The 25,761-nt window shown below is 35.5% G+C and overlaps 1 protein-coding gene across 2 annotated transcripts; it reads right to left on the minus strand.

The window, feature by feature from the left end:
• Positions 1-21,981: 21,981 nt before the first annotated feature.
• Positions 21,982-25,761, minus strand: LOC138306180 (uncharacterized). Of its 2 annotated transcripts, XM_069246577.1 has the most exons (5): positions 25,598-25,757; positions 23,991-24,414; positions 23,503-23,538; positions 22,673-22,750; positions 21,982-22,247 (listed from the first exon to the last, which is right to left on the minus strand). In XM_069246577.1, the coding sequence occupies exons 2-5, from the start codon at positions 24,241-24,243 to the stop codon at positions 22,069-22,071; spliced, it is 546 nt and encodes a 181-aa protein (XP_069102678.1). In that variant the 5' UTR covers positions 24,244-24,414; positions 25,598-25,757; the 3' UTR covers positions 21,982-22,068. The 2 variants fall into 2 exon arrangements, with proteins under 2 accessions (XP_069102678.1, XP_069102679.1); XM_069246578.1 differs by lacking the exon at positions 23,503-23,538 and having other exon boundaries at positions 25,598-25,761.

The raw sequence follows: 25,761 nt of genomic DNA on the forward strand, positions 1-25,761 counted from the left end.
ACAAACGATCCCAGATTTACATCGATATCGATATCGATAATATAGCAACATTAATTATAAAAAAAATAATATTGTATAGAGTTATCTAAAGAATGGGCATTTATTTATCAGTATGTTTACTGATAAGTGAATAACTTTACCACCCTATTTGAACGTATTGAGCATCATAAAGCATTCCGCTATACATTTATAGCGTAGTAAATGATTAAAGGTAATAATCGTTTAAACTTGAAGTTCTGGCTACCAAGCTGGTAATATTGTATACTTGAATACATGAACTTTGACCACTAACTTTGACCCCACGGCATGAACAAAAAAATGACATTTTACGTGAAAAGACAACCTACTGAACGTTTTGGTATATGATGTCAATCGTCATCAATAATAGCTCATGAAAATGGAGACTATTTATAAGAATATTTATTGTTTTCTATTTGATTTCATTCTGCTAAGGCCTGGCCATACTTACAACTACAGCATACGAGAGAGAAACCTCAGTTTGTTTTAATCTAAACCTCAGTGTGTATATTATTAAAGTAAATCTGACCGTTTAGACTAGCGCACTTGTATCCCCCCTTATCAACCCACGATTTGACGTAACGATAACGTAAAGTATCGCAAGGTATATGATATTGTTTACACACGGTTTATTAGTAGGTTGAGTTACGCTACAATCCGCATAATGCTATGTCATGCTACCTGTTTTCCAACGATTATTCAATTTATTTTTAAATGAGTACCACATATTCTGGTGGTTCATTCAAGAATGAGAATAGTTCTGACAGACAAATCTTTGTTTTTTCTGAGTAACAATGATGATCGTTTAGGGCATATTTTTTCCTTGTGTTCATCTACTACTGTGGTTATCTGATTTTGTTTGTGTTCATATTTTCCTTCTGGCTAAAATGAACAAATCGTGCTAGACATATATCCACAGAATGGAGTATTTGAAACATCCAATTCGACACATTGCCGTAAATATTGTGTGTATCAAATATTGTCATTTGCGATCATTATTTTCATTGTCGATCCAGTCTGCTGAGTTCAACCACATGTTTTTGTTTATGAAAATTTGTTGACATTTTCTCTTGGTTTCACAACTCTCGTTTTACTTCGAGATTGTCGCGATGATGTGCGGAAGAGATCGGAATGATTCGGCATCTTTCAAACCTATTTTTCACGTGTACACGTTAAAAAGATTTTTACTTTTATAATTAAAATTAATTCCAGTGCTGCAACTTTATAAAAAAAAAACGGTAAAATTAGACAGACGGAGGAAAATATGTATAACACTTAAGCAGTTTTTTACTCTGAGCGAAAGTCATAGACCATACAACTTTAACGTAAATATAAGGATTAATTGTCAATTTTGTTGCTTGCATTGACTGATGAAGAAAAACTAGATTGACTTTCTTCATCAGTCAATGCAAGCAACAAAATTGACAATCAACCCTTGAATAAATTACGTAGGCGGCTAGCAGAGGTCGACTGCTATATATGTTATTGGCACGTTTCGATACTCTTACCAATACGTTGCATAACATTACGCTAAGGTTTACTATTTTACGTCACGGTAGCAAGATGATACTCTTCCAACAAATATCTAATAGCGTATCACAATCGCGGGTTAAATTTGAGGTAGAGATACGCTAGTCTATACGCTCAAATACGTTAAAGCGCGTAGGTTAAGCTACGCTGAGGTACATTGTACTTTAGTCTCCTTGTAAGTTATGATACGTTATTAGTATGACTGGGCCTTTACCTACATGTACCTTCATTACCTTTTCTTTCATACCTACATGTGTACTACTGGCTGGTCTAGGGCAATAAACTCATGACCATGAAGTGCAATGTATGTCAGACAATCCAAGGAAGGTTAAGAAATTATTGGTATTTTTTAAACATATTTTGAAATTCTTTCGGAAACATGTGTTTCAGCTATTGTATAATCTTGTCAAATCATAACAAAGGGACCTTTGAATTGAATTGGAGACACATTTTCAGGTGCGTGTGGATATAAGAATATCCTTTTTGTACAGGTTTATTTCAATGTTCACTAAAGGAAAACTGTAGAATTATCATTTCCATTATTCTCTACAAATGTAGACTGGTACATGTATATTTTCTTCATAAAACTGGATTGTGAAAAGAATCTTATGAATAAATTAGTAGTATTTAGAAGACATACATGGTGTATCAGCTTAAATATGATATTATAGATTAAATACAATATTAAGTTAAGTATCTTGTGTTTTTCCTGTTGGACACTCATTACAACAAATCTCAATAATACAGGTATTTTAAATTTGGAATTAGTGTTTTGATCTGACTGTAGAATCCTTCAAACACTGCATGCTGTACATGTATATGTAATGAATTACATCATCTGTATACACTGATTTTGAGTACCATATAAATGTGTTTTAGGTATATGGTCCTTCATGGTTCCCTATATACAGTACAATAAAAGAAAAATGACAATACATCGAGTTGAAGCTGTATATTTGGAAGTGTTTTCATCAGTGTAACTTTACATGGATATATGTATATCATAATGTTTATAAGTATACATATACATGTATTTATTTGGTTTTGAATGAAGAGTGCATGATGACACATACTCCTATATTATTCAACATCTTAAAGTATTAACTATAAATATTTGATATATGTTTCTGCTAATAAATCTTCCATTCACAAATTAAGATAATGTTGTGTCTTTAAGAAAGAAATATAATTACTCTGCCTTTCTCAGCAGATTGGATAGATGGCATGAATTTATTTAATTGATGGATAATACACAAGCAACTAAAGAATAAGTTTCATTTATTTTACTAATTATTCTTGAAAAAGTACACTGAAACCTGTAATGGTACATGTTGTGTGTATATATATTCTGTTATGTTGTTCCTCACGTTATATTTACATATGCCCCTATATAGTCAACGGGAGGGGAGTTGCGTTCAAATTAGCGTAAACGCAACGACGTATGAATACAAACCCAGAGTAGGATCGGACTACTTCTAGTTCACGCTTCGGTAAGATTTTGCGTCATATGATACTGTAAAGAAACTTTAATTACTTAATTTACATTTTACCTTTTCACAGATGACAGATTTGCTTTAAATTAATAATAAACTAAAAAACGATGTCGGTCTTCTATTTGTCTCAAGACTAATCCTTTGGCGGCACAGACAATATCATGTTCGTCATTAGCCTGCTCGGTTGGCCTACTGTATGAAGTAACAAAGTTTCCTCGTTGTCGGATTCAAAATAATAATAAAGAGTTGTTATTATATCCAATTAAAATGTATTTGACATCAAAACAGAATATGTGTTCGAGCATTGTAACGGTAATAAACAACAAAAAGAATCGCAGGTCGAGGCTACAACCGGGGGCTTTCCTCAGGAATGTTCGAGGGATTCCATAGTTACGTCACTCACACACCATGCAAACACTTGTCTTTCATCCGTACAATAAAAATGACTATGAAGAATTTAGTCTATATCGCGTACGTAGACCGATACATACATTACAAACATTCAGCAGCTCAACAGTCATACCATTTCATCAACAAGCTATTTCACAGTTACTTTCCTCGGTTGAAAATCAAATATGGCGGCTCGCTCCACTTCGGACCGCATCACTACCCTGACAGCGATAATATACCGGTAGTCGTTCCGCCTCGGTTATCTCAATTTTTTATTCGAAATGGACATTATTGATACATTATCAAATTGGAAAAAAAAAACAGAATTTAAAAATAATTTAAAGGTGTCATTGTTATATTTCAAATCAAACTGCAGCTATAACATTCAACAATCGGAAATATATCTTCGGTCATCCTGACTACCGTAGTTACCCAACTTAGCAACCATCACCGTTTTAAATGTGACGTAAAAGTAGACTTATTTATGTAAATATAAAGATTGAACAGTGTTTTGATTGCGTTAAAGATGGTATGAACGCAATGGGATACAGACATATTCTACATGTAGCGCGTTAGCGCTACATTGAATATGTCCGTGTCCCATTGCGTTCATACCACCTTTAACGCAATCAAAACACTGTTCAATCTCTATGTATTACATAGATAAATGCATAACTACGTTACAAGGTTTAATTGGAAAATTAAAAGTCAATCAGTAGCTCTATATACAGGAGAACTACATGTGTATTCCAGAGGAAATATGCATGTACATGTTTCATATATTATGTATGTTTTCATATGTTAAAATAGATCAGGAAATAGGAAATGCAAATCAAAATCATGTGTTTTGTTATGTAAACAGTTGATCCTTGACCACAATAAATCTCCGTTCTTCTTTACTGATAAGTCTACATATATGTACATATAAAGCTGCATGTACTTTAAAGTTACATGTAAACTATTGTAACGGTCGCGTGACCGACTATGCCTGTTGCTACTCTGTACTGCAACTACAACTGTAGTACGGTCCGTTACCAAGTTCTATCTTGGACCCAGGCACTGTTAAACACAACAAACTAAATACTGCCAACAATATATACAAATAAATGGTTAGTCTACTTGACTCATAATCACATGTTAACAACCATGATCCGATTCATTTACACCTGGTAAATACAACAACTGAATCACCTTGAGCACCCTGTATCTTCAATACCACAGGTCTAAGTAAAGAGGCTGCTTCACTATGACAGTCAGTTCCTCGTGTACAAAGTACACATTATCACGACACCAATACCGAGACACCTGTGACTACAATACCGAGTCACCCTTTTACCGCGGCACCGAGTGCTTTGCCAAACCTTGTCTCATTGTTCAAGCAACACGCCGCCCTGTGTTACTGAACACCTGGTATCGAACTGACACCCCGTTACCCTGTACTCGTCAGTACGTCACCCTGTACTGCAGTACCCTGTTAACGTATACCCCATAGTGGTAGCAACAGTGGAACCCCAACTTTCTCAGCTGGGCCCAAACTTATTCAGCTTGGTCACTGACAGAACCTTTGCCGAAGCAGAGATTCGCCTCTTACATCGTGCTCCCCATTGACAATCATTCTGAGCTACTTAACTTAGAATCAGTAAATTATTCCTGGTAGACAGAATTTCAATAATTAAATACTTATTTATTTCAACAGTAATCAACTTTTAATTTGCTAATATATCTTTCCTACATGTAACTGTAAAATTAGAAACTATTTACAATATTCCAGACCTGCACATTGATTAGTCAATAATTAATTAAAGAATCATTATAAACTTCCGGAAATCAAGGGGAATAACTCTAATCAAAATATCTTACATTACAATCATTCGCTTCACTATCAAGGTACCACTAAGATTTGTCTAATGTATATATACTGCACGCATCTATGCTGAAAACATATAAAAAATCAATGAGAAAACAAAATGAAGCCTGGACATATAAAATTAATTAAAATAAAGTAATGGGTATCCAAAAAGTGTGTACATTGAAACAATAGTATGTATGTTTATGATCTAGAAGAACAATAGATACAGCTATTAAAGTTATTTTGATGTACATGTCAATTTTCAACACAACACTAATCATCTCAACATTCTTCAATAACTGTCTTTCTTATTTTTTATCCATTTTAAGTCTCTATATTTTGACCCATTTAATTAATGTTATTCACATACTGTGGTGAAATATGTACCCCAGTACTTGTACTGAAATTTTAAATTTTATCCAGTTCTTTAATATACATTATTTACTTCTACATGCATTCATATAAGATATTATATAATAATATATATTAGCAGAAACATATATACATAGAGATTGGAAACTCCTTCTTTGTCTTTGTTGACAGGCAGCTGGACCTCCGGTTTATAAGCATTTTCCCTTGGCTAACTAATTTTAATTGTATTCTTTTAAACATGATATTTTGCATCAACCCAAAGTTTAAACATTATATCATGGTTTGATGTGACCAGTTTTTCCCTATTGATGTTATTTAATGTGATTTTTGAAAGCATGAAAATCAGCAAATTTACCTGGTTTTTCGAAAATCAGACATTCAAAACCGGAAGCGCATTTTGTTTTATTGATATATAGAGGTTAAAATATTATTTTTTCTATCCAAAATCGTACTCAAACCATCTGAAAATTACTGAACTTTTATAACATATCAAAGTTATTCTGCTGTATTTAACTATTTAAGAGTTTATCTAAAAACCCCTAAGCACATACAGAGGTACATCTGCCGATCGTAAAAATGGTGGAGTTGCCAATCTCTATGTATATATGTTTCTGATATTAGACAAATAATTTAATGATTTTAGAAAGGCTGTTAAATTATAATATTCTCTTTGCTGTTGTTCCAATTGGTGGTAACTGAATATATAAAATATTAGATATTTGGTAAATTTTGGGTCAATTATTTACACTCATAGGCTTATCAAATACTGACCTAATAATTATAGTAACAGTCATGTGTTTTTTTTTCTTTTTATCATGTGACGATCATTACAAAACAAGGTTAGTTGAGACCGAGTCAGCCACGCACCATTTGGCAATCGGTCTATAGTAGGTCCCATGACAGTTTTGCAATGCTTTTTAATTATGAAATAATAAAAAAAAATATTTATATGAATGTATCATGAATTGTAGGCCTAGTGTCAAATCGTGTTGCATATTTAATCACGCTGTCAAAGATCTAGAAATGTGCAACATGTGCGAAATTTTCCGGTAAATTGTGCTTTGGTTTTGCTAAATTAAACATGTACTTAGCGTTATATCTTGTAGGCTATTATTCATTTTCCTGTTTGAAATAATGCTCCTGAATTAAAGTATGATAAGCAACACTAAACTTTGTTCACGGTGAAATAAGAAACGGGGCGCACAATTACAAACAACAACGTGAGGGCACTGTTTATGTTTTGACAGTGCGAGATTTTCTTCCCGTATGACCTTTGACCTAAGCCGCCATCTTGGATAGGTTGATACGTCTATAGTTGTAAAATTGCAATAAAACGTCGATGTATGAAAGAAAAATACTCTTTCATAAGTGGATATGAAGGATAGGGATATTCTACCCTCGGGATCACAAAATGTTGCAAAACCCTCGGCAAGCCTTAAAGTCTTATAATATTTTATATTTGCTGATTAACATATCAATAAATGTTCCATAAGTGCACGTACCATACCAACTTGTCCTTACAAAGAATGACGTGGTCATTTACTTAAAATAGGAGGAATGTTTTAACAAAACAAATATCCTACCTGTTGAATAAAGTATGAATAGAAATACTTTGAAATGATTACATTCATTGGTTCACTATACTTGAATTAGCCTAATGATTTACGGACCTTTAAAGGGACAATTCAGTGAGACTAATTATGTTACATAACTACGAAGCAGCAAAATATGGCATACATGTATTATTCTACATTCCTTTTAAACATATTGACAAATTTCACGACATTGTTTAGTATTTTGATTGATACCGCTAATGCTAGGTTTACACTATGTTCCCGGCGACCACGGTAGCCCCGTTTGCCCGAAACGTGGTGCGCCGTGGAATTTTGCCTATTTTTGTATCTGTATTCAAGTTGAGCTAGGTCTTGTGAAGTTTTGCCACGGTCTTTTACGGATTGCGTGGTGGACCGTGGATAAAGGGGAAGGTGCTGTTCCCGGAAAATAAAGGAACACTACGACTTTAGTACGGTCTATCAAGGATACCACTACGTTCTCTCCTGACCTGTTACGATCTGATGAGGTCTGCTACGTTTTACACGTTTTGATCGAACTCCAATACGTTTTTTCACGGTCCGCCAAGGCTTACTAGGATGAAAGTCTGATGCCGGGCTTTTTGGAGCAACTGAAACAATATTTATTGCCGAAAATGTCATTTCAAACACGTTTTAATTACAAAATTTGTTAAAAGTATATTTGGTATAAATATATAATTATTATAGCCAAGTGTTTCTACGCAAATATTTTGTTTTTGTGTACTCATTTAATCTGCTTTTTGCAATAATAGCTTTGGTATAAGAAGGGTTAAATGTGTTTGAAAATTACTTTTTCTATTTATTAATACAAATAATTCAATGAAGTTGCAAATATGTACCAGGCCAGGCAATGATACTCCATCATATCTTGCTTGCAAGACCGTAATAAGACGTAACAAGCCGTCTCACGTCGGACTTTCAAACGCTACAAGCCGTGAGATGCCTTGACAGAACGCATCAAAACGGTTTTCATCCACCTTGGCTTGCCGTAAAAACCTTGACAAACCTGGACAAAACGGCACAAAACGTGCAGCCAATCTGCATCAACCGTGATAAAACGTGGAAAAAACGCAACAGAACGTTACAAAACTCGAAATCACCGTGAGATTCCGGGGAACGTGCTTGCTGCCCGTTCCACCACGGACCGTATTGAAGTTCTGTTACGGCCTCGTACGCACTGTTACGCTTTGTTACGTCAATCCCGTTTTATTACGTCCTGTGGCGTTCACCATCTGTACCGTGACTGCCGTGGCAAATTTTTTGACAGTTTAAAAATCTGGTACGGCATCCACGCTAATCACGACCGTTCACGTTTGTCTATCACGTCCTTCTGCGTTATCTCACGTTGTCTCGCGGTCACCACGTTTTGTCCACGGTGGCCTGAAACGGGGCTGCCGTGGCCGCCGGGAACATAGTGTAAACCTAGCATAAAATTCCAAATCGTTGATCAATACGATTAAGTAGGTACAACATATACGCAGTACCCACACCCGAGCCAAAGTCACCCACGTTAAACAAATATAATACGTAACCTCAGAGGAGTTGATGACATTACTTTCAGACAAGATCATGTGTCTTATATAGTGGGGGAGGAGAAATAGGTTCCCATGTACCAATCTGGCAGTTTTTCGAAATAAGTGTTTTTAGGACCGGTGTCATATCAAAAAAGTATCCCCCATCAAAAAGTATCCGGATACTTTTTCTGCCCATAAAAAAGTATCCGGATACTTTTTCTGCCCATCAAAAAAGTATCCCCCTATCAAAAAAGTATCCCCCCATTGTTTATGCTTTCTAAATAAATATTGGTAATGTTGAGAAAATGAACAGAAAATCAGCAGTATATGCCTATATAGGTGACAAGGTGACTTTACAGGTAGTAAATTACACCTGGTCTACCTGTATTACATCACAGCACAGTGGGGGTCACATCTGACACTGATACAGGTAGAGGGCACCTATAAAAATTACCTGTGTGTATATAGCTACCACATCATCACAACAGTGAAAGTTAACAACAATCCCAAACGAAACTATGAGATAAAATATGGTTTGAAATGTAACTATTATACTTTTTAGTGTACAGATGTAACATGAAACTTGCATTTTATGTATATATACAATTAAAGCGACAGCTGTGTATACTAACTGCATGCATGTATATAAATGTAATATAGTAAGGAAATAATAAGGATTATAGAGAATATATATAAAAAAAAAAACTATTTTTAGAAATGCTTTCACTAATATTATGTGATCACAAAATAATACACAATTAAATTAGATACAATCAGGAACATTTTTAATATCGTGGTATATTATGCTGATATATAAGTTCCAATATGATTCGATCATTAATATATAATTAGAGTTGGTGTTCGGGGAAGACACCAATATAATGAAGCATTATGAACATGCCTGCAGATATAAATGTTATTGCAAATTGGAAACCTAATATTTTCCAATAAATAAATGGTGTATACAATGTGATGTATATATTTTTTAATGATCAGTTTGTTTGTTAAAGTGTCTGCATTGATCAAGATAAAATACATTATACAATACCATGATCACTAATTGACATTATTTGTAATACACATGTAGAAGAAAGGATATAATTATCAGGGATTATCACAGAGCATATAGCTAGCATTGTTTTTATTAATACATATGGATGTATGACACTTTAATCATCCACACAACAATTAATACAATAGGTGGGGACCTGTTTTAGCATTTTATGGATGCAAACACAAATGCAGACTGAAGATATTGGATGGGGTTGAACATTGAGCTGTCATTATGAGTTTTGAAAAATTACCTGTACACATTTCTAAATTTTTATAACATCATTCATTGTGTTTGATATGCGTCAACATCCTACTATCTACTATAATATATAAATGAATTTGAAAATCAATTATAATCTTCTCTTATTATTTTTCAATGAAATCATCTTTAAACTAAAATACTACTGTATGTACATGCATGTATGGCGCTCATGAAATAGCTTAGGGGAGATAATAAAGTAAATATCTTTAAATCCAATTATGGAATGCATATATCATAATTTATGTGTATACAAATAATAATTAAGAGTTCAAAATGAATTTTGGCAGTAAATCAACCTCTGCACCAATCATACAGTGAAATGTGTACTTATGCATTAAAACCCTTAAAACTAATTCAAAGATTTAATGTGGTCTACAAATTCATTTCACATTTCCACAGTGTTATTCAGTAATATTGTGAATGGACTTATGCAGGTATGTTTTCATCTAAACCTGCATAGATCAAAAACATGTTTATCTTTCAATTCGAATGATTTTCACAGCATCAAACATTTCACCCCGCTATAGACTATATAGCTTTAAGAATTGGGAAGCATATATATACATCAATAATTCAATCCTCATTATGTTTTAACTGGAATTTTACAAACGGGGGATAAATAAGTGTGTTATCTAGGGGGATACATATCTGATGTCCATGCATGCATAGAAAAATTATCTAGGGGGGATTAGTGTAATATCAAGAGGGGATACATATTTGATGGCCATAGAAAAAGTATCTAGGGGGAGATTAGTGTAATATCTAGGGGGATACATATTTGATGGCCATCGAAAAGTATCTAGGGGGAGATTAGTGTAATATTTAGGGGGGATACATATTTGATAGCTATCGAAATGGTATCTAGGGTGAGATTAGTCTAAAATCAAGGGGATACATATTTGATAGCCATCGAAAAGTATCTAGGGGGAGATTAGTGTAATATCTAGGGGGATACATATTTGACGGCCATCGAAAAAAGGATCTAGGGGGAGATTAGTGTAATATCTAGGGGGGATTCATATTTGATGGCCATAAAAAAGTATCTAGGGGGAAATAGTGTAATATCTAGGGGTATATTTTTATGACCATTTGATTAACTGCCAACTAAAAATTATAACAATCACTATTGATGTCATGGTGGATAATTTTTTGATGGTGGATACAAATTTGATATGACACCGGTATGATGTCTACTTTCATTTTATGCTTGTTGCCAGTGACAACTAATGTCCCATGGGGTAATGAGGCGGACATCTTTGATTTCAATTATCAAACATGGCCAAAATGACACATTCGTATATATAGACATAGACAGAGAACCAGACAACACACAAAGGCAAATATAAAGACATTTTTAATATGATTGAGACATTCTAAACACGATAAGATCATAATAATGACATTTTCAGCTTTTTTCACTAAAAAATCGATAAATGTCATAACTTTCATCACAAGAGAAAAACTTGATTGACAAAAACACTTTGTACATTGTAACAGTCATTCGGAATTGAACAAACCCTCGTTTGTGCATTATAAAATGATAGATTTATGATTTTCAGCAGAATAAGCAAGATGGACCCCCCAAAGGCTAGTTCACATGTTTTATCCATGATTCAGGCCAAAAACCATAATAATCCATTTCTTTTAAGTAAAAACAACTAGAAAACATAGAACTATTTTCGGTTCACGTAACGTACCATTGAGTTCGAATTGTTCTCCTTGAATATTTGGATAAACTTCCGCGTGAAAAGAGGTGTACCACTGTGATGCCTGTTCGCATAAAGTTAAAAACTACAAATTAAATACAATGTCTGCGGAGGAACAGTCACAGACTGGGCCGCTACAACCGGATCCCAGGAAAACAGTCCATCAGAATGAGAAGAAAGGGACCGGAAGTAAAAGTTAGTGAAAGTAAACTGACCACGCCAAAAGGCAGCAGACATGATGTCCTGGAACAAGGACCCATTATGAGAGCCAAAGAAGCCACAAGGGCTCTAGCCTCATGATTCATCACCTTGCATTTCGCCCCATATTGATCATGAGACTGCTCATAAGTAATCATGATCACCTGACATATCCATATGGAGATGGACTGCGAGGAGAAATCTTGCTTTCCCTGTTTAATCGGCAAGAATAGTACCTCGCCCAATAGATTTATCAAGTTAAAACCTAAGCGCCCGACAGGGACCAAGCAACCGATTATTCTCCTCAGACTCAATAGAGACTGTCAAGGAATGAATCCTAATAGGATCCGACCACAAACCAGAAACCTGACTCTTTGCCAAAAAGGCAGGATCAGTAAGTAGGGCAACGACAGAGCTATCTCTTGCCCAGCGAAGGCACGAAAAGTGAACAGACGAATCTCACTCCTGCTACGGTCTGAGGCAAGAGCAAACAGGAAGACAAGAGTAAAAAATAATGGAAACTGACACCAAACACTCATAAGGAACCCCCATTCGGTGATTGTAGCACAAATACCACTGTGGAGCCAACTACCGTATCCTAAGCCTGTCATGACTGAACGTCCTAATCAAGGCAGACAAAGTTGTGGATGACCCTACCTCTTGTTTACCATGAAAAGACAGTACACTGGAAATAGCCGTGCGATAGCTTGCAATAGTACCAGAGGCAAGTTTCTGTTCCTTAAACAAGTAGAGAAGGAAATCCGCAATCAGCTGGACATATGCCTTAACCGGATCAATCTTCCTGGCGATACACCAATCACAGGAGATCTTCCATAACTGGTAGACGGCAGGTGAGAAAGACCTAATTGATCGGGGATGCGAACTCACACGTCTTAAGAAAAGCCTGTCTGAGCGAGGCCTCCTGAGATAGCTTCCAAGCGTAAATGTGGATATCGGGACGTGAATGCATCGTTCGGGACCGAGGCTGGCGCAGAAGATTGGTTCATGCGTTGAAGAAGTAGAGGAACATCCACCAGAACCGACAAGACCTTCGGAAACCACGCGGCCACAGGGGGCTATCAGAAGGAGGGAAGAATTATGCTCCTTAAACTTTTATCATAATCCTGTCCACCAGGTTGAAAGGAGGGAATACATAAGCATGCATCCCCTCCCAATCCACTGTCCAGGCCACTTAATCTGGCACCGGATAGACAAAGGTTGGCAACTGGTTGTTCGGGGATGTGGCGAAAAGGTCAATATGATGCCTAGTCTACACATGGCAAATGCCCTCAAGGGATTTAATTGCCATTCTGTCAGAAACGGCTTGCGATGCCTTGAAAGAGTATCCGCCAGAACATTCACACTGCCTGGAAGATGCTTGACTAAGAGAGTCAACTACAGTTCCTGACAGAGAAGAATAAGGATGGCGAGTACATTAAGGACATACCCCCTCCCTTTCTCTCAAGTTACGCGACAAATGTAGAGTTTCCCGTAGCCACACAAACCACCTTGGATTGTAGAATCTTCTGAAAAGCCTACAGAGCCAACATAACAGTCCTCACCTCCAGCACATTGATGTGCTCGGACAGCTGATCCCCAGACCAGTAACACGACTGGCAATGGCCGTCGAGGTAAGCCCCCAACCTATCATCCGTGAACAAGGTCATGGTGGAAGCTATCAGCACTTCTTCCATATAGGATATAGTGACACGGATTTTTTTCGGGATGCAATTAATTATTTTTCATATATTTAACTTGAAGTAAAATTAGAAGCTCAAACTTTTAATGGTGGTAATGGTGTAAAGGTAATTAACTTTTGTAACTGAAGAGAAATACTAAATCGTCTGCTCCTGTTTTTGATAATGAAAAAATACCATTTGTCAGCGGTGGAGCAGAGCATCTTTAAATAAGAACGGTGGTCAAAATGTAAATATTTTAAAGGAATGATTTTTATTTTTGTTGTTTATTGGTGTGTAAACTTCATTTTTGAACAGATATTTTATTATGACGCGTCATTTAAAATATCTGTAAAAAAAGCAGTTTACACCCCAGTAAACAAAAAAGCTGTGTTATCGAAATCTAATGAATATCACAAAAAGTACCAATCACATGTTATTACTAATAAAACAAAGCAGTTCTATAATTGAAATACCGATTTGAATATATCAATTAACTTGTTAATTAAACTTTAGTTTTAAAAAATAACTCCATTTTTAAGACTTCTGTTCAATGATGACTTGAAGAATATTTCAGTTTATCAACTGTATTGACCGCCATCTCCAATATTTAAAATTACCCGAGGATGCCGCGATGGCATCATCCAGAATGTGTCTGTGCAAAAACGATTTATGCGAACTAGTTTTTTTTAGTTTTTTTTTTTTTTTTTTAATCGACATTTAGCACCTGGACTAGTGAGCCTGGCCATTTGTACAATTTTCAGTAAATACACCATAAAGAAGACGCCGCAGAATCGCATAAACTGACCTCGTTTATTCGGACATGGAAAGCTAACAATTCATAACGGTCTATCAGCAAAACAAAGATTACAAAAAAATGTTTCGTAAAACAAAATGTCCTACCTGTCTTGTCAAAAATCTCCTGTTTTGAGAAAGACCCCAACTACCTCATATGGAAAGACGTTTGTGGCGTGTACACTTTTGTTTCATTATAGCAACCCGCTGGTTACTAACAACCAAACATTACGTGTACAATACCTGGAATTTGCTGAACTACCTATACCATATTAGGACATATAACAGTGTATATTATTTCATAGTTTAGTCAGTACTTTCGTTGAGATTGTGAACCCGAATTAATCAATCACCAGCAAAAGAAATGTTTAATGTTATGTGTTTTCAATTGACATTATTTCAATTCTTGCTACATTTATAGAGATTCTTTTATTATTATCTAAAAAGTTATCCGTTTTGGGTCCTTAGGTGAATTTATCGAGCGAATATTTGGAAAAGAGGCTAACAATGCCTTTTATTGTCATGAAGCGTTTTAAATCTCATTTTGGCATGTTTTTATTTTTGATATCGAATACGCATAAACCTGACCGGTTAATGGTTTTACCTAATAATTTGATTTAAAATGAATTAAAATCTATCTTGTATGGCTCTTATTTCACTTTATATTCAAAGACCTTTACAATTCTTTTCATTCGAATTGCTCACAGAGATTGTCAGAGTTTGTGTGGGGTTGGTACGAGGGACGGTGCATGTCACACAATCAAAAACATACTATGCACGACACCAGATCTGAATGCACTTATATTTTTAAATATTTATTAAATAACTCTATTGATACAATCAATTGCAAAGGACAAACACATTTGAGCATGTTTCATACTCAAATATTTCTTAATTATTTATCAGACACTACGAAATGCATTAGCCTATTTGACTGCCGTGCCCTTAAATCCAAGTCAGTGATATTTGGTGGCCCTTCATGAAAACATGCTTTATTCAATATGTGGTCTGTATGCCACCTAATTATCGACAAGAATTGAGGTTTCGTCAAATACATAAAATTGACCTACACTCAATATGTGACGAATTCCGGTTGCATTACCATGCTATCCGGAATCGCTTGAATCGCACTATTTTGTATGTTAGTATCGCCGTCAGGTAGACGCTTGTAATGTTAAGCTATATATGTGTTAAGCGTTCTAGGGCATGGGATTGTTGTAAATAGAAGGCGCTAATGTCGCCGTCGTTGCCCAGCATGCTGTATATAAAGCCGCGGTTTCAGCGAGAGTTTTTTTCTGCCCCGAAACGATATATATAGCGTGACGGCATGTAAAACTTTTCACTTCGCGAGATTTTTTCTTATTGTTGGACGAGCTCTTGAAGTGAAAACACGTAACAAGGTAAATATAGATATGCCTGAACAAGGCTTTCCTTTATGCGTCAGTTGTTAATAACTTACGGTAGCGTTGAGATCGGAGATTGACGTGCCTGAACAACGCTTTCCTCCTCCGCGTTAAATACTCTGGAGAGTAAGTTGTTAACTGAGCCTTGGGATCTCTCGTTGAATGATTACGTTTATACGAATCATTGAGAGTACTGGTGATTACTCTGCGTACTAGGTGATTGTGTGTGAATCATTGCTGGAGTGATTGCTGAGATTACTCGGTAAACGTGAGTGCTCGGTAGCAGAGAGTACTCGGCGATTTTGAGTACTCGGTAGCCCGGTAGTGTTAGGCCTTAGGGAAAGGTCCTTATTGATAATAGTGTCTTGTTATACATGTTCGAGTAGGGATGATCGAATCACCCCAGGTAGGGGAGACTACTCGTATAGGCTTAAAGATCACTCGGTATTTGTTGCTAATCAATTCTGTTTGAATATTTTGAAGCTGTGTTATCATGATCACTCAGAGGCACTGAGTAATCATTAGGAATGATATTCATATTGCTGATTATAATATTTAGGGATAGATAGTATAGCTATTGTTATGTATGACACTAAAAACGTGTAGTTATTAGATAAGGGAGATAACTCCTATAGCTTTATTATCAATACATCATATAAAGGTCATATTATTAATTCAGGTTATAGAACTTTCTAGAATATTATCATGTATAAACAAATATGTTTGTAAACATGTTTAGTATAAGTAGAGATCTAGAATGATCTATTTCCAGAAGAAAGTTATGTGTGTTTATTTGTTTACTGTTTTTAGTTAAATATTCCTAGAAGTAGAAGGTTCTCCAATATTCTTGAATTAGGGTTTAGCTATATATACTCCAGCTGCCAAAGGCTAATCAGAACTGTAATGAGACCTGTAATTAGACATATCGAGAATTGTACATCGCCATATAAGATTCTATTGGGAGAGCTATTGTGACTTTATCTGTGGATTATTACAACACTTTGTGTGGATTTATTCATATTGTCTGGAACTTTACAAATCATCTGTGGACATTCATTTTCATCGTGGATTTGTGATTATTGTGAATCTGAAACCTGGAAGGATCAAGAATTATACCAGGACATTCGCATACAGATACGTAATACTTTAAATCATCGTATTACTCTTGTACCACCCCCCAATTACTTTAGATATTGTAAACCATCTCTGTATAATATTGTATATATAATAAAACCGTGTTTTGAATTTAGCTGCTGGTTTCTCATTTCTGTTATTCTGGGTCATAACAGAATTGAGGGCTCGTCCGGGATCGATATTTTATTTGTGAAATCTAACTTTGAAAAATTAATTAAGAAATTTGCAAAATTTGTGTACAAACTTTGAGTTTACATTTGAAACCAACAGCTAGATAAACATGACTACTATGGAGGTAGAACAGTTTGTTAAAGCGCCATCCCTGGAAGTTCTTTTGCAAGTTAATAAGAAGGATTTACTGTTATTGCGTAAACATTTAGGCCTAGCTATCAAAACTAATTTGAGGAAAGCTGAAATTCGGAATGTAATTATAAGATATTTTGTTGACAATGGCAAATTTGACTCTAGTGCATTAGATAGTATAGAGGAAACAGTCAGTTCAGAAATTCAAATTAGACAAATGGAACTTGAACATGAAATGAAACTAAGACCAATGGAAATAGAGAAGGAAATGAAAGAGATGGAGTTAAGAGATAAAGAAAAAGACAAAGAAAGAGAGTTAAGAGCAAGAGAAATTGAAAGAGAATCAAAAGAAAAAGAGATCGAGAGAGATCAGATGTTAGAACTAGAGAAGCAGAAAAATCAAGCTGAAACATAACTTAGAATTAAAGAATTAGAGCTAGCTTCTCAAGACGGTTCAGGTAATCCAATTTTTAGGGTTTACAAGGAAACAGAGGTTTTGATGTTAGTAGAAACATAAGGTTAGTTCCTCTTTTTCAAGAGAAAGAAGTTGACAAGTATTTTCTGCATTTTGAGAAAATAGCTGATAGTATGAAATGGCCTGAAGATAAGCTTACAATGCTTCTTCAGAGTGTCTTAATAGGTAAAGCTAGAGACATTTATTCTTCTTTGTCTGTAGATGAGATTTCAAATTACCAAGTAGTCAAGAAAGCTATTTTGAAAACTTATGAGTTAGTTCCTGAGTCTTACCGCCAGAAATTTCGAAACTCGAGAAAAAGAGATGAACAAACTCATGTAGAATTTGCCAGAGAAAAAGAACCATTATTTATAGGTGGTCTGATTCTAAAGAAATTGATGAGGATTTTGGTAAATTGAGGCAATTATTGTTGATAGAGGAGTTTAAACGTTGTGTCCACATAAACATAAACACTCATTTAGATGAGAGAAAAGTTGAAACACTTAGTGAAGCAGTTACAATGGCTGATGATTACGCTCTCACCCCACAAAGGCTTATTTGTTAAAAACAGTTCTCAAGACATAAACAGTACCAGAGGTACTAGTAAATTTGGTCAGCCTAGGAACCCAATCTTTAGTGGCCCTTCTAACGACAAACCTAAATTAGGTGATAAGACTAAGTCTGATTCTAAAACAGATCATAGGGCAGGTGTGGGGTCTCCTTCTGGTCCTGTTTGTAATTACTGCAAGAAAGTAGGACATGTTATGTCTGAATGTTTTTCTCTCCAGCGTAAGGAGCAAAGGCGTAAACTGTCAGTTCCTTCTGTGTCAGCTATGTCAAAGCCTAGTCAGAAACTTAGTGATATTGTGGAAGATTCTAAAGTGTCTGTTGAGATTAAGAGCTCAGAGTCTGATAGTGTCTTGGAGAAGTACTCTCCCTTCATTTCTGAAGGTTTTATTTCACTTATACTAGTGATATCACCAACCTGAAACCTGTTAAGATTTTGAGAGATACTGGGGCTTCTCATTCTTTAATATTAGATGGTGTAGTGCCTTTGTTTGAGGAGACCTCATCTGGTAGTAGTGCTTTGCTTCAAGGTGTAGAGTTAGGTTTTGTTAATGTGCCTCTCCATCGTGTTTATTTAAAGTCAGACTTGGTAACTGGGCCTGTCACCATTGGTGTTAGACCGGAACTTCCCATAGAGGGCGTGTCGCTCATTTTAGGCAATGACTTGCAATTGGCAGGAGAGAAAGTTAGGGTAGATCCCTTAGTGTCCAGTATCCCTGATAAAACAGGTGATGCTGAGACTATTCAACAGGAATTTCCTGGTATTTTCCCTTCTTGTGCTGTAACTCGTTCAATGAGTGAGAAGTAGTTGAGGATCATTATAGTCCAGGGTTAGGTGACACTTTCTTGGCTCATGATATAGATAATGTCGGGGGTAAGTGTGCTCTTTTGAGCAATCCTGTAGACTTTGATAGTGATAGAGTTGTTCCTAACAAAGGTACTTCTTTGGCTGATATGACGAGTAAATCATCTTTGTCTAGAGAGGAGCTATAGTAGAACAGGAAAAAGATCCTGAAATCTCCTTATTATGTAATGGTGCTTTGAGTGAGGAAGAGGCTGAGAAAGTCCCGGTTTGTTACTTCCGTAGGTCAGGTGTGTTGATGCGCAAGTGGCACCCCCCTGATGTGTCTCCCGAAGAAGACTGGAAGGTTGTCAATCAAATAGTTGTCCCACCGAGGTATAGGCAAGATATTCTGAGTTTGTCTCATGACGTACCTGTGGCAGGACATTTAGGTGTGACCAAGGCTTATAACATAATCCTATATATTCTGACTTTTCAAAGGCTGAATCGCTTCGATGAAAATGTTCCTTTGTATTTTAAAACACTTGAAAATCAAACGTTTAAAGAAACAAAAAAGAGAATAAAAGACATGAATTGTAAAATTACAAATTCAGTAGCACTATGGTTGACATTTTTGCGTGACATTCGATTGCATAACACTGATACCTAGTAAGGAAGACAAGAAATCGGGACTCTCCCCTCCGGGTGTAAGATGTTACTCACGTGATACAAATAACTTTAAAATGTCAAAAATCTTTCAGCTGAAACCAATGTCTGTGCCTTGCATGCTTATCCTCGCTTTGTCGACTTTGATGAAACTTTCCCGGCTGTAATACGATTTTATCGCCCAAAGATACAATCGTCTATTGTCTGTTAAATAGAGAGATGGTTCATGGTCTTCTTTTTTATTTACATGATCGCTTTGATCTGTAAACGAGAAATCTTATACAAATAGATGTACACGATCTTTTGCAATATTATTATATTTCGCCTCCTCGAAATCGTTGAGACATCTATAGATGGAAAAAGCTTAGAAAACGTTGCCAGATATTTGTTTTTAATTGTTCCCTGCAATTGTTTTGTAAAGACTACAATTTATATGTACATGATGATCAAATAACTGACCATATTGCAATGTCTTGCTCTATCAAAAAGACGTAAAACAAAACTAAAAGCATTCGAAAAATAAATCTTGCAAACGGTGTCACGACAAGAGCCAGTGTAAGTAATTATGTATTAGACTTGAATGGTTCACTATATTGTGATAGACTTATAATGCCTTTTCATTACAAGTGTTCGCACCATCGGTCAAGCGTGCCACTGAATCAGTTATAAAATACGGGTCTAAAAGGATCAAAGATGAAATACCGATATGAGTGGTTGTGAAGGTCACGTGTAAAATCCGGAACCAATCGCAATATTTTTCCGATTCAATTTGACTCGCGCGCGATTGAAATTAATTCACGTGTCACGCCTGTTGCAATAGATATGATTGTGACCGGATATTGGTTCACGTTCGGACGTTGTCGATAACATCAGAAGGGTTCCTAAAGCTTATCCGGATCTCTTCGTATATAACATTATTATCCTAATGGCAAATTCAATCCTGGAATTAGTTAAAGTGTTTGTAAGGCTATGGATATTGACGTGAACATCCACTAATGGGCACATTGAACGCACTGCATATAATGAAGAGATGGGGTTTCTGTACTTTAACCTTGTGTAATATAATAAAGCCGTAAGCAGATTTTTCTTGCGTTAATTCTAAGTGTACTCTGTTTCTTCTAACGTGTCGCTATACAATGACTGCGTGTCTCTCTTTCATACAGATCAAATATCAAGTCAGTATATATATTGATTATTGCTACCAGTATGATGTAAACTGTATAAACTGTAGACTACCACAGATTGATAGTATTATAAGAGCTATACGACTGCTAAATCAAAATAAACGATACTTCTATTTCTTATTTTCCACCAAATTTTGTACTTTATTGACTTGGTGATTTATTAGTTGATTCCATGATATCCGAGGTATCCTGTACTCGGGAACATAGTTAAGTTAATGTGTATCACTACCATAATGAATGATGAAACAGAAGATATTTCGTTATATCGACTTAGTATATCATAATATCGACTAAGTATATCGTAATAACGACTAAGCTCTGTCGTTATAACGGCATACTTAGTCGTTATAACGAGAAACTAAGCCGTTTATAACGACATACTAAGTCGTTATTACGAGAAACTAAGCCGTTTATAACGACATACTAAGTCGTTATTATGAGATAATAAGTTGTTATTACGACATACTAAGTCGTATTTTACGAGATAATAAGTCGTTATAACGACATACTAAGTCGTTATTACATTTACGAGAAACTAAGCCGTTATAATGATATACTAAGTCGTTATTACGAGATAATAAGTCGTTATAACGACATACTATGTCGTTATTTCGAGAAACTAACCCGTTATAACGACATACTAAGTCGTATTTAAGTTAATGTGTATAATTACCATAATGAATGATGAAACAGAAAATATTTCGTTATATCGACTTAGTATATCATAATATCGACTAAGTATATCGTAATAACGACTAAGCTCTGTTGTTATAACGGCATACTAAGTCGTCATTACGAAATCTAAGCAGTTATAACGACATACTAAGTAATTATTGCGAAATATTAAGACGTTATAAAGACATATTAAGTCGTTATTGCGACATGCTCAGTCGTTATTACGAGATAATAAGTCGTTATAAAGACATACTAAGTCGTTACTACGGCATATTAAGCCGTTTTATATTGTGTTGTTGCTAAACCACTTACTGGTAGGCAACATCCAGAATTTTTAATAAAAAATAACTTCAAAATATATGTTTATATATATATATATATATTGTATATTTTACGTTAATACAAGTCACTTTGGTTTCTATTGGTTTATTCATAGCAGCATGAATACATTCGTTATGGTTGACACAGACACATTGGACATCCATCAGGGGCGATAACCACGCCTTGGTCACATGGAGGCGTACATCGTAACGGTGCGCATGTACCCGATCTTGTTGTCTGTAGTTGTGACGTGGATATTGTTGGTGGTGGTGTCGTTGATTTGGTTGACGTCGTCGTTGTTTGGATCGCAGCTGTAACAAATGTATGTTGTCTTGGTGATTGATTGATATAAAAAAAGTGCACATACATCATTTGTAACGCTTAACACTGTGAACTCAATGATTTTATGGAAAGTTTGTTATCAATTTATTTTTTATTATGTTTTGTTGTTGTATTTTTTCTACATTTGATGAAAATTTATCGAATTATTTCAAATTAATAGTTTTGTTTTTCGTTTGTGTTTATCATATCTAAAATATCGTCACTGATCTAAAATATTACCATAAATGTCATTGATCAACTATTCGACCTGTTTGTTCTTTGTCAAAAGCTCTTCTGGGTTCGTGATTTTGAAAATTACAACACATAAAACTTTATAAGGACGTCATACATGATTATTAACCACATCAAAATCAATGGATATGGAGTGATTATCTGGTACGTATTATTTTCTTACAATGTTTTGTGGATTGTATCTGTTTGGTTGTCATGTGTTGGACACTTCCTGTTCCGGATCCGGACTGTGAAATTGGTCCTGGAAAAATAACTAAAAATATACTATCAAGTCTGTTCATTTATTAACAATATCAATTTTATGATATAGTGTTATTAATCAGCTGTTATGATATTAGCCCAGTTATTAGGCCGAGGTCTGTGATATTGGACCGAGGCCGAAGGCCGAGGGCCAATGTGACAGACCAAGGCCTAATAACTGGGCCAATATCATAACAGCTGATTTATGACACTTTTATATAATTAACTGACAGTGAATGATTTGAATGACTCTGCAAAATACAAGATTAAAAACCAAAACAAAATGCAAAGTTGTAAACAAGTTTATTTAATTAAATTGATAAAATGCATTGATAAAATATTACATTGATAAAAGCACAACTTCGCCGTTTTTTGCATATTTGTCCCTGGCCCTTTTGACAGAGGAATCGTCAATATCCATGTTGTTTGTTGACTGATCTCGTAAACTCTCTAGATGCTAGGTCAAATAACTTAATAACACCGAGAACTTCCGAATGACGAGGCGCGTTCGATTTGGCGCGTTTTTCAATATTAGCCGACTTCAAAGTCGGCCAATACGAAAAAAAAGTCGGCCAATATCATATTAGACGAGTTGCGTCAATGTTTTTCAATATTGGCCGAGTTTGGCCAAATACAGCTCGGCCCGAAAATCCATAATAGTGTAATAACATAGATAGTTAATTAATAATGATGTTTATAAATCTCTAACGCAGGCGATTTCAAGCTAAAATCAGAGCATGTTATAACTTTTACCTTGAGATCCGCTCTGTCCCGTCTGTTGTAGCTTACCTTAAAACAGAAGTAATAATTCGATATAATTTCCTTGAATATGAACCCGAAATTGCTTGCTCTAAGGAAATATTCATTGGACAAAGTAGTTATTACAACGGTTAATCTCCAATATAGACTAAGATCTGAACAAAGAATTGTTTGTTTGAGTTTTACAGTCTATCAACAGCTTAGGTCATCTAGGGCCGGAATTGTATCTTTAAAAATTTTAGAAGAAAAATATTCGATAGGAAATAACATTTATTATGCAATAAATAGAAAACTGTCCAATTGCATCATAGTCGATGATGTACCCGATATCAATAAACCGATAAAAGGATAGTTTTTTCAGTAGATATATTATATATATGCGGTCACGGTAATAAATCAATTTCCCATATTTACAATTTTTTTTAGGATTTTTTCATGATAACAATGACTTTATAAATCAGTTATCTACAGTTATTAATTACCTCCTCCGACAGCACTGCTGCCTCCTGGATTAGACGGGACTCCTGCTCCAGCAGCCATTCCTAAGTTCGCCAGATTACCGAAACTGTTCGGATTACTGGGATCAGACCCTGCACTCCCAGTCAGAAAAGGGTTCGACATCCCCGAACTGGCCGAATTAAAGCCACCGGGAAGATTCAAATTAAATTTCCCTAAAAGTGGAGACGGTTGAGAATTCCCGGAACCGAATCCGATCATGCTTGCTGGGTTTATCATGGACAGTCCCTGTTGTCCCACTAACCGCTCCTAGTCCGGACATTCCGCTGACCATTCCCATAGAGCTATATTTAGAACAATCACACACTGTACATCCGTTGCTGGTACTCATACACCATTGTGGACAGTAGTAAGGCAAGGCGCTACATTGGCTCCGTGTTACTACACCACCTGAAATAGCAAAAAAAAACAAAAACAACGTCACCGCATTGTTCTTGTACATATAGTTTTCTTCTACTTTCTAAATTCTTGTTGCATCTAAAATGACCACATTATAACAAGCAATGTCGTGATGTTACATCTAACATATATAATGCCATGACGCAATTCATAAAGCTGCTGTTTTCAAATTACAAAGAAAAACCAAACAATACAAAATCCGATAAGCGCTTTTTCATTGTAAACGTTTTTATGACTTTTTATATTTGAAGTGCTACATTTGGGACAAGGAAGTAATTCCAACCGTGTGGACAAAACAAAATTGTCAAATTTTCGAGGCGATCTTCCCCTTTATCAAGACATACAAAACGAACACGATAACATAATAGGATACGAACAGTAATGCGGGACAATGTAGACAGATATTAAACTATACAGCACAATGGAGTGCTACATGTATATACAAAAAGCGCTGGTATGGCCAGACAACACATTTACGCAATAGTTAGAATGTAACAAAAGAATGCATGGAGTGTTACAATATACTCCAAAGAGGAGTCGACCATGATCTGTATGTTCAGAAAAATTCAATCTCCTAACGTGTATTGTTATTGACTTGTACAATTTCATCTCATACTGATGGGTCTGATTTGTTAATACAATGAAGTAGCGATATCTAAAAGAAAAGCGTGTCTCAGTAGGTTTTACTGGAATGAGCTGAATTATATGAATTCACCCTTTTATGCGATGGAAATATGACCAAAAAATAGTATACTCCCATTATAAACCGTTTTTATTCCGACATTTGTGTTATATCTGTATACCATTACAATAATCCTCGACTAAAACGGTCAGCATTAGATGAGATAGGAAACAAATATTTGTTAGAGACCTACTTCAAGCCAGAAAAATGATGAAATGGTAAAAGGTCTTCGCTTCAAGAGAGACAAATCTGTGAAACATTTGTGGTTAGTTCGCTCGAGTTGCCTCGCCTGGTAAGTCGAAGTCACATATCGGATTTATTCCTTTCTGACATAATAGATTCATTTTATACTTATCTAATGAAGATTATCCGATAGAATACGATTATGTTAAGAAGCATATCAGTTAAAATCAAACATCAAATGTTCTATTAATGTCTACCTGCGATGATATATTACTTTTTATTGCTGACATTTTATAGAATAATATTTACCTTTGCAGATCGGCACGACCAGGAGGATCAAACCGAACACCCAATCCATACGTAAATTTACAAATTGTCCCGATCAATATATAATTCCAGTGGGATAGTGTGGAAACACTTGAAGTGGTACACTCATATTAGTATCGCCCAGACAACAACACATGTACAGGTGT

The sequence above is a fragment of the Argopecten irradians genome, chromosome 13 (assembly GCF_041381155.1).
Source record: "Argopecten irradians isolate NY chromosome 13, Ai_NY, whole genome shotgun sequence".
In the NCBI taxonomy this organism is placed as follows: domain Eukaryota; kingdom Metazoa; phylum Mollusca; class Bivalvia; order Pectinida; family Pectinidae; genus Argopecten; species Argopecten irradians.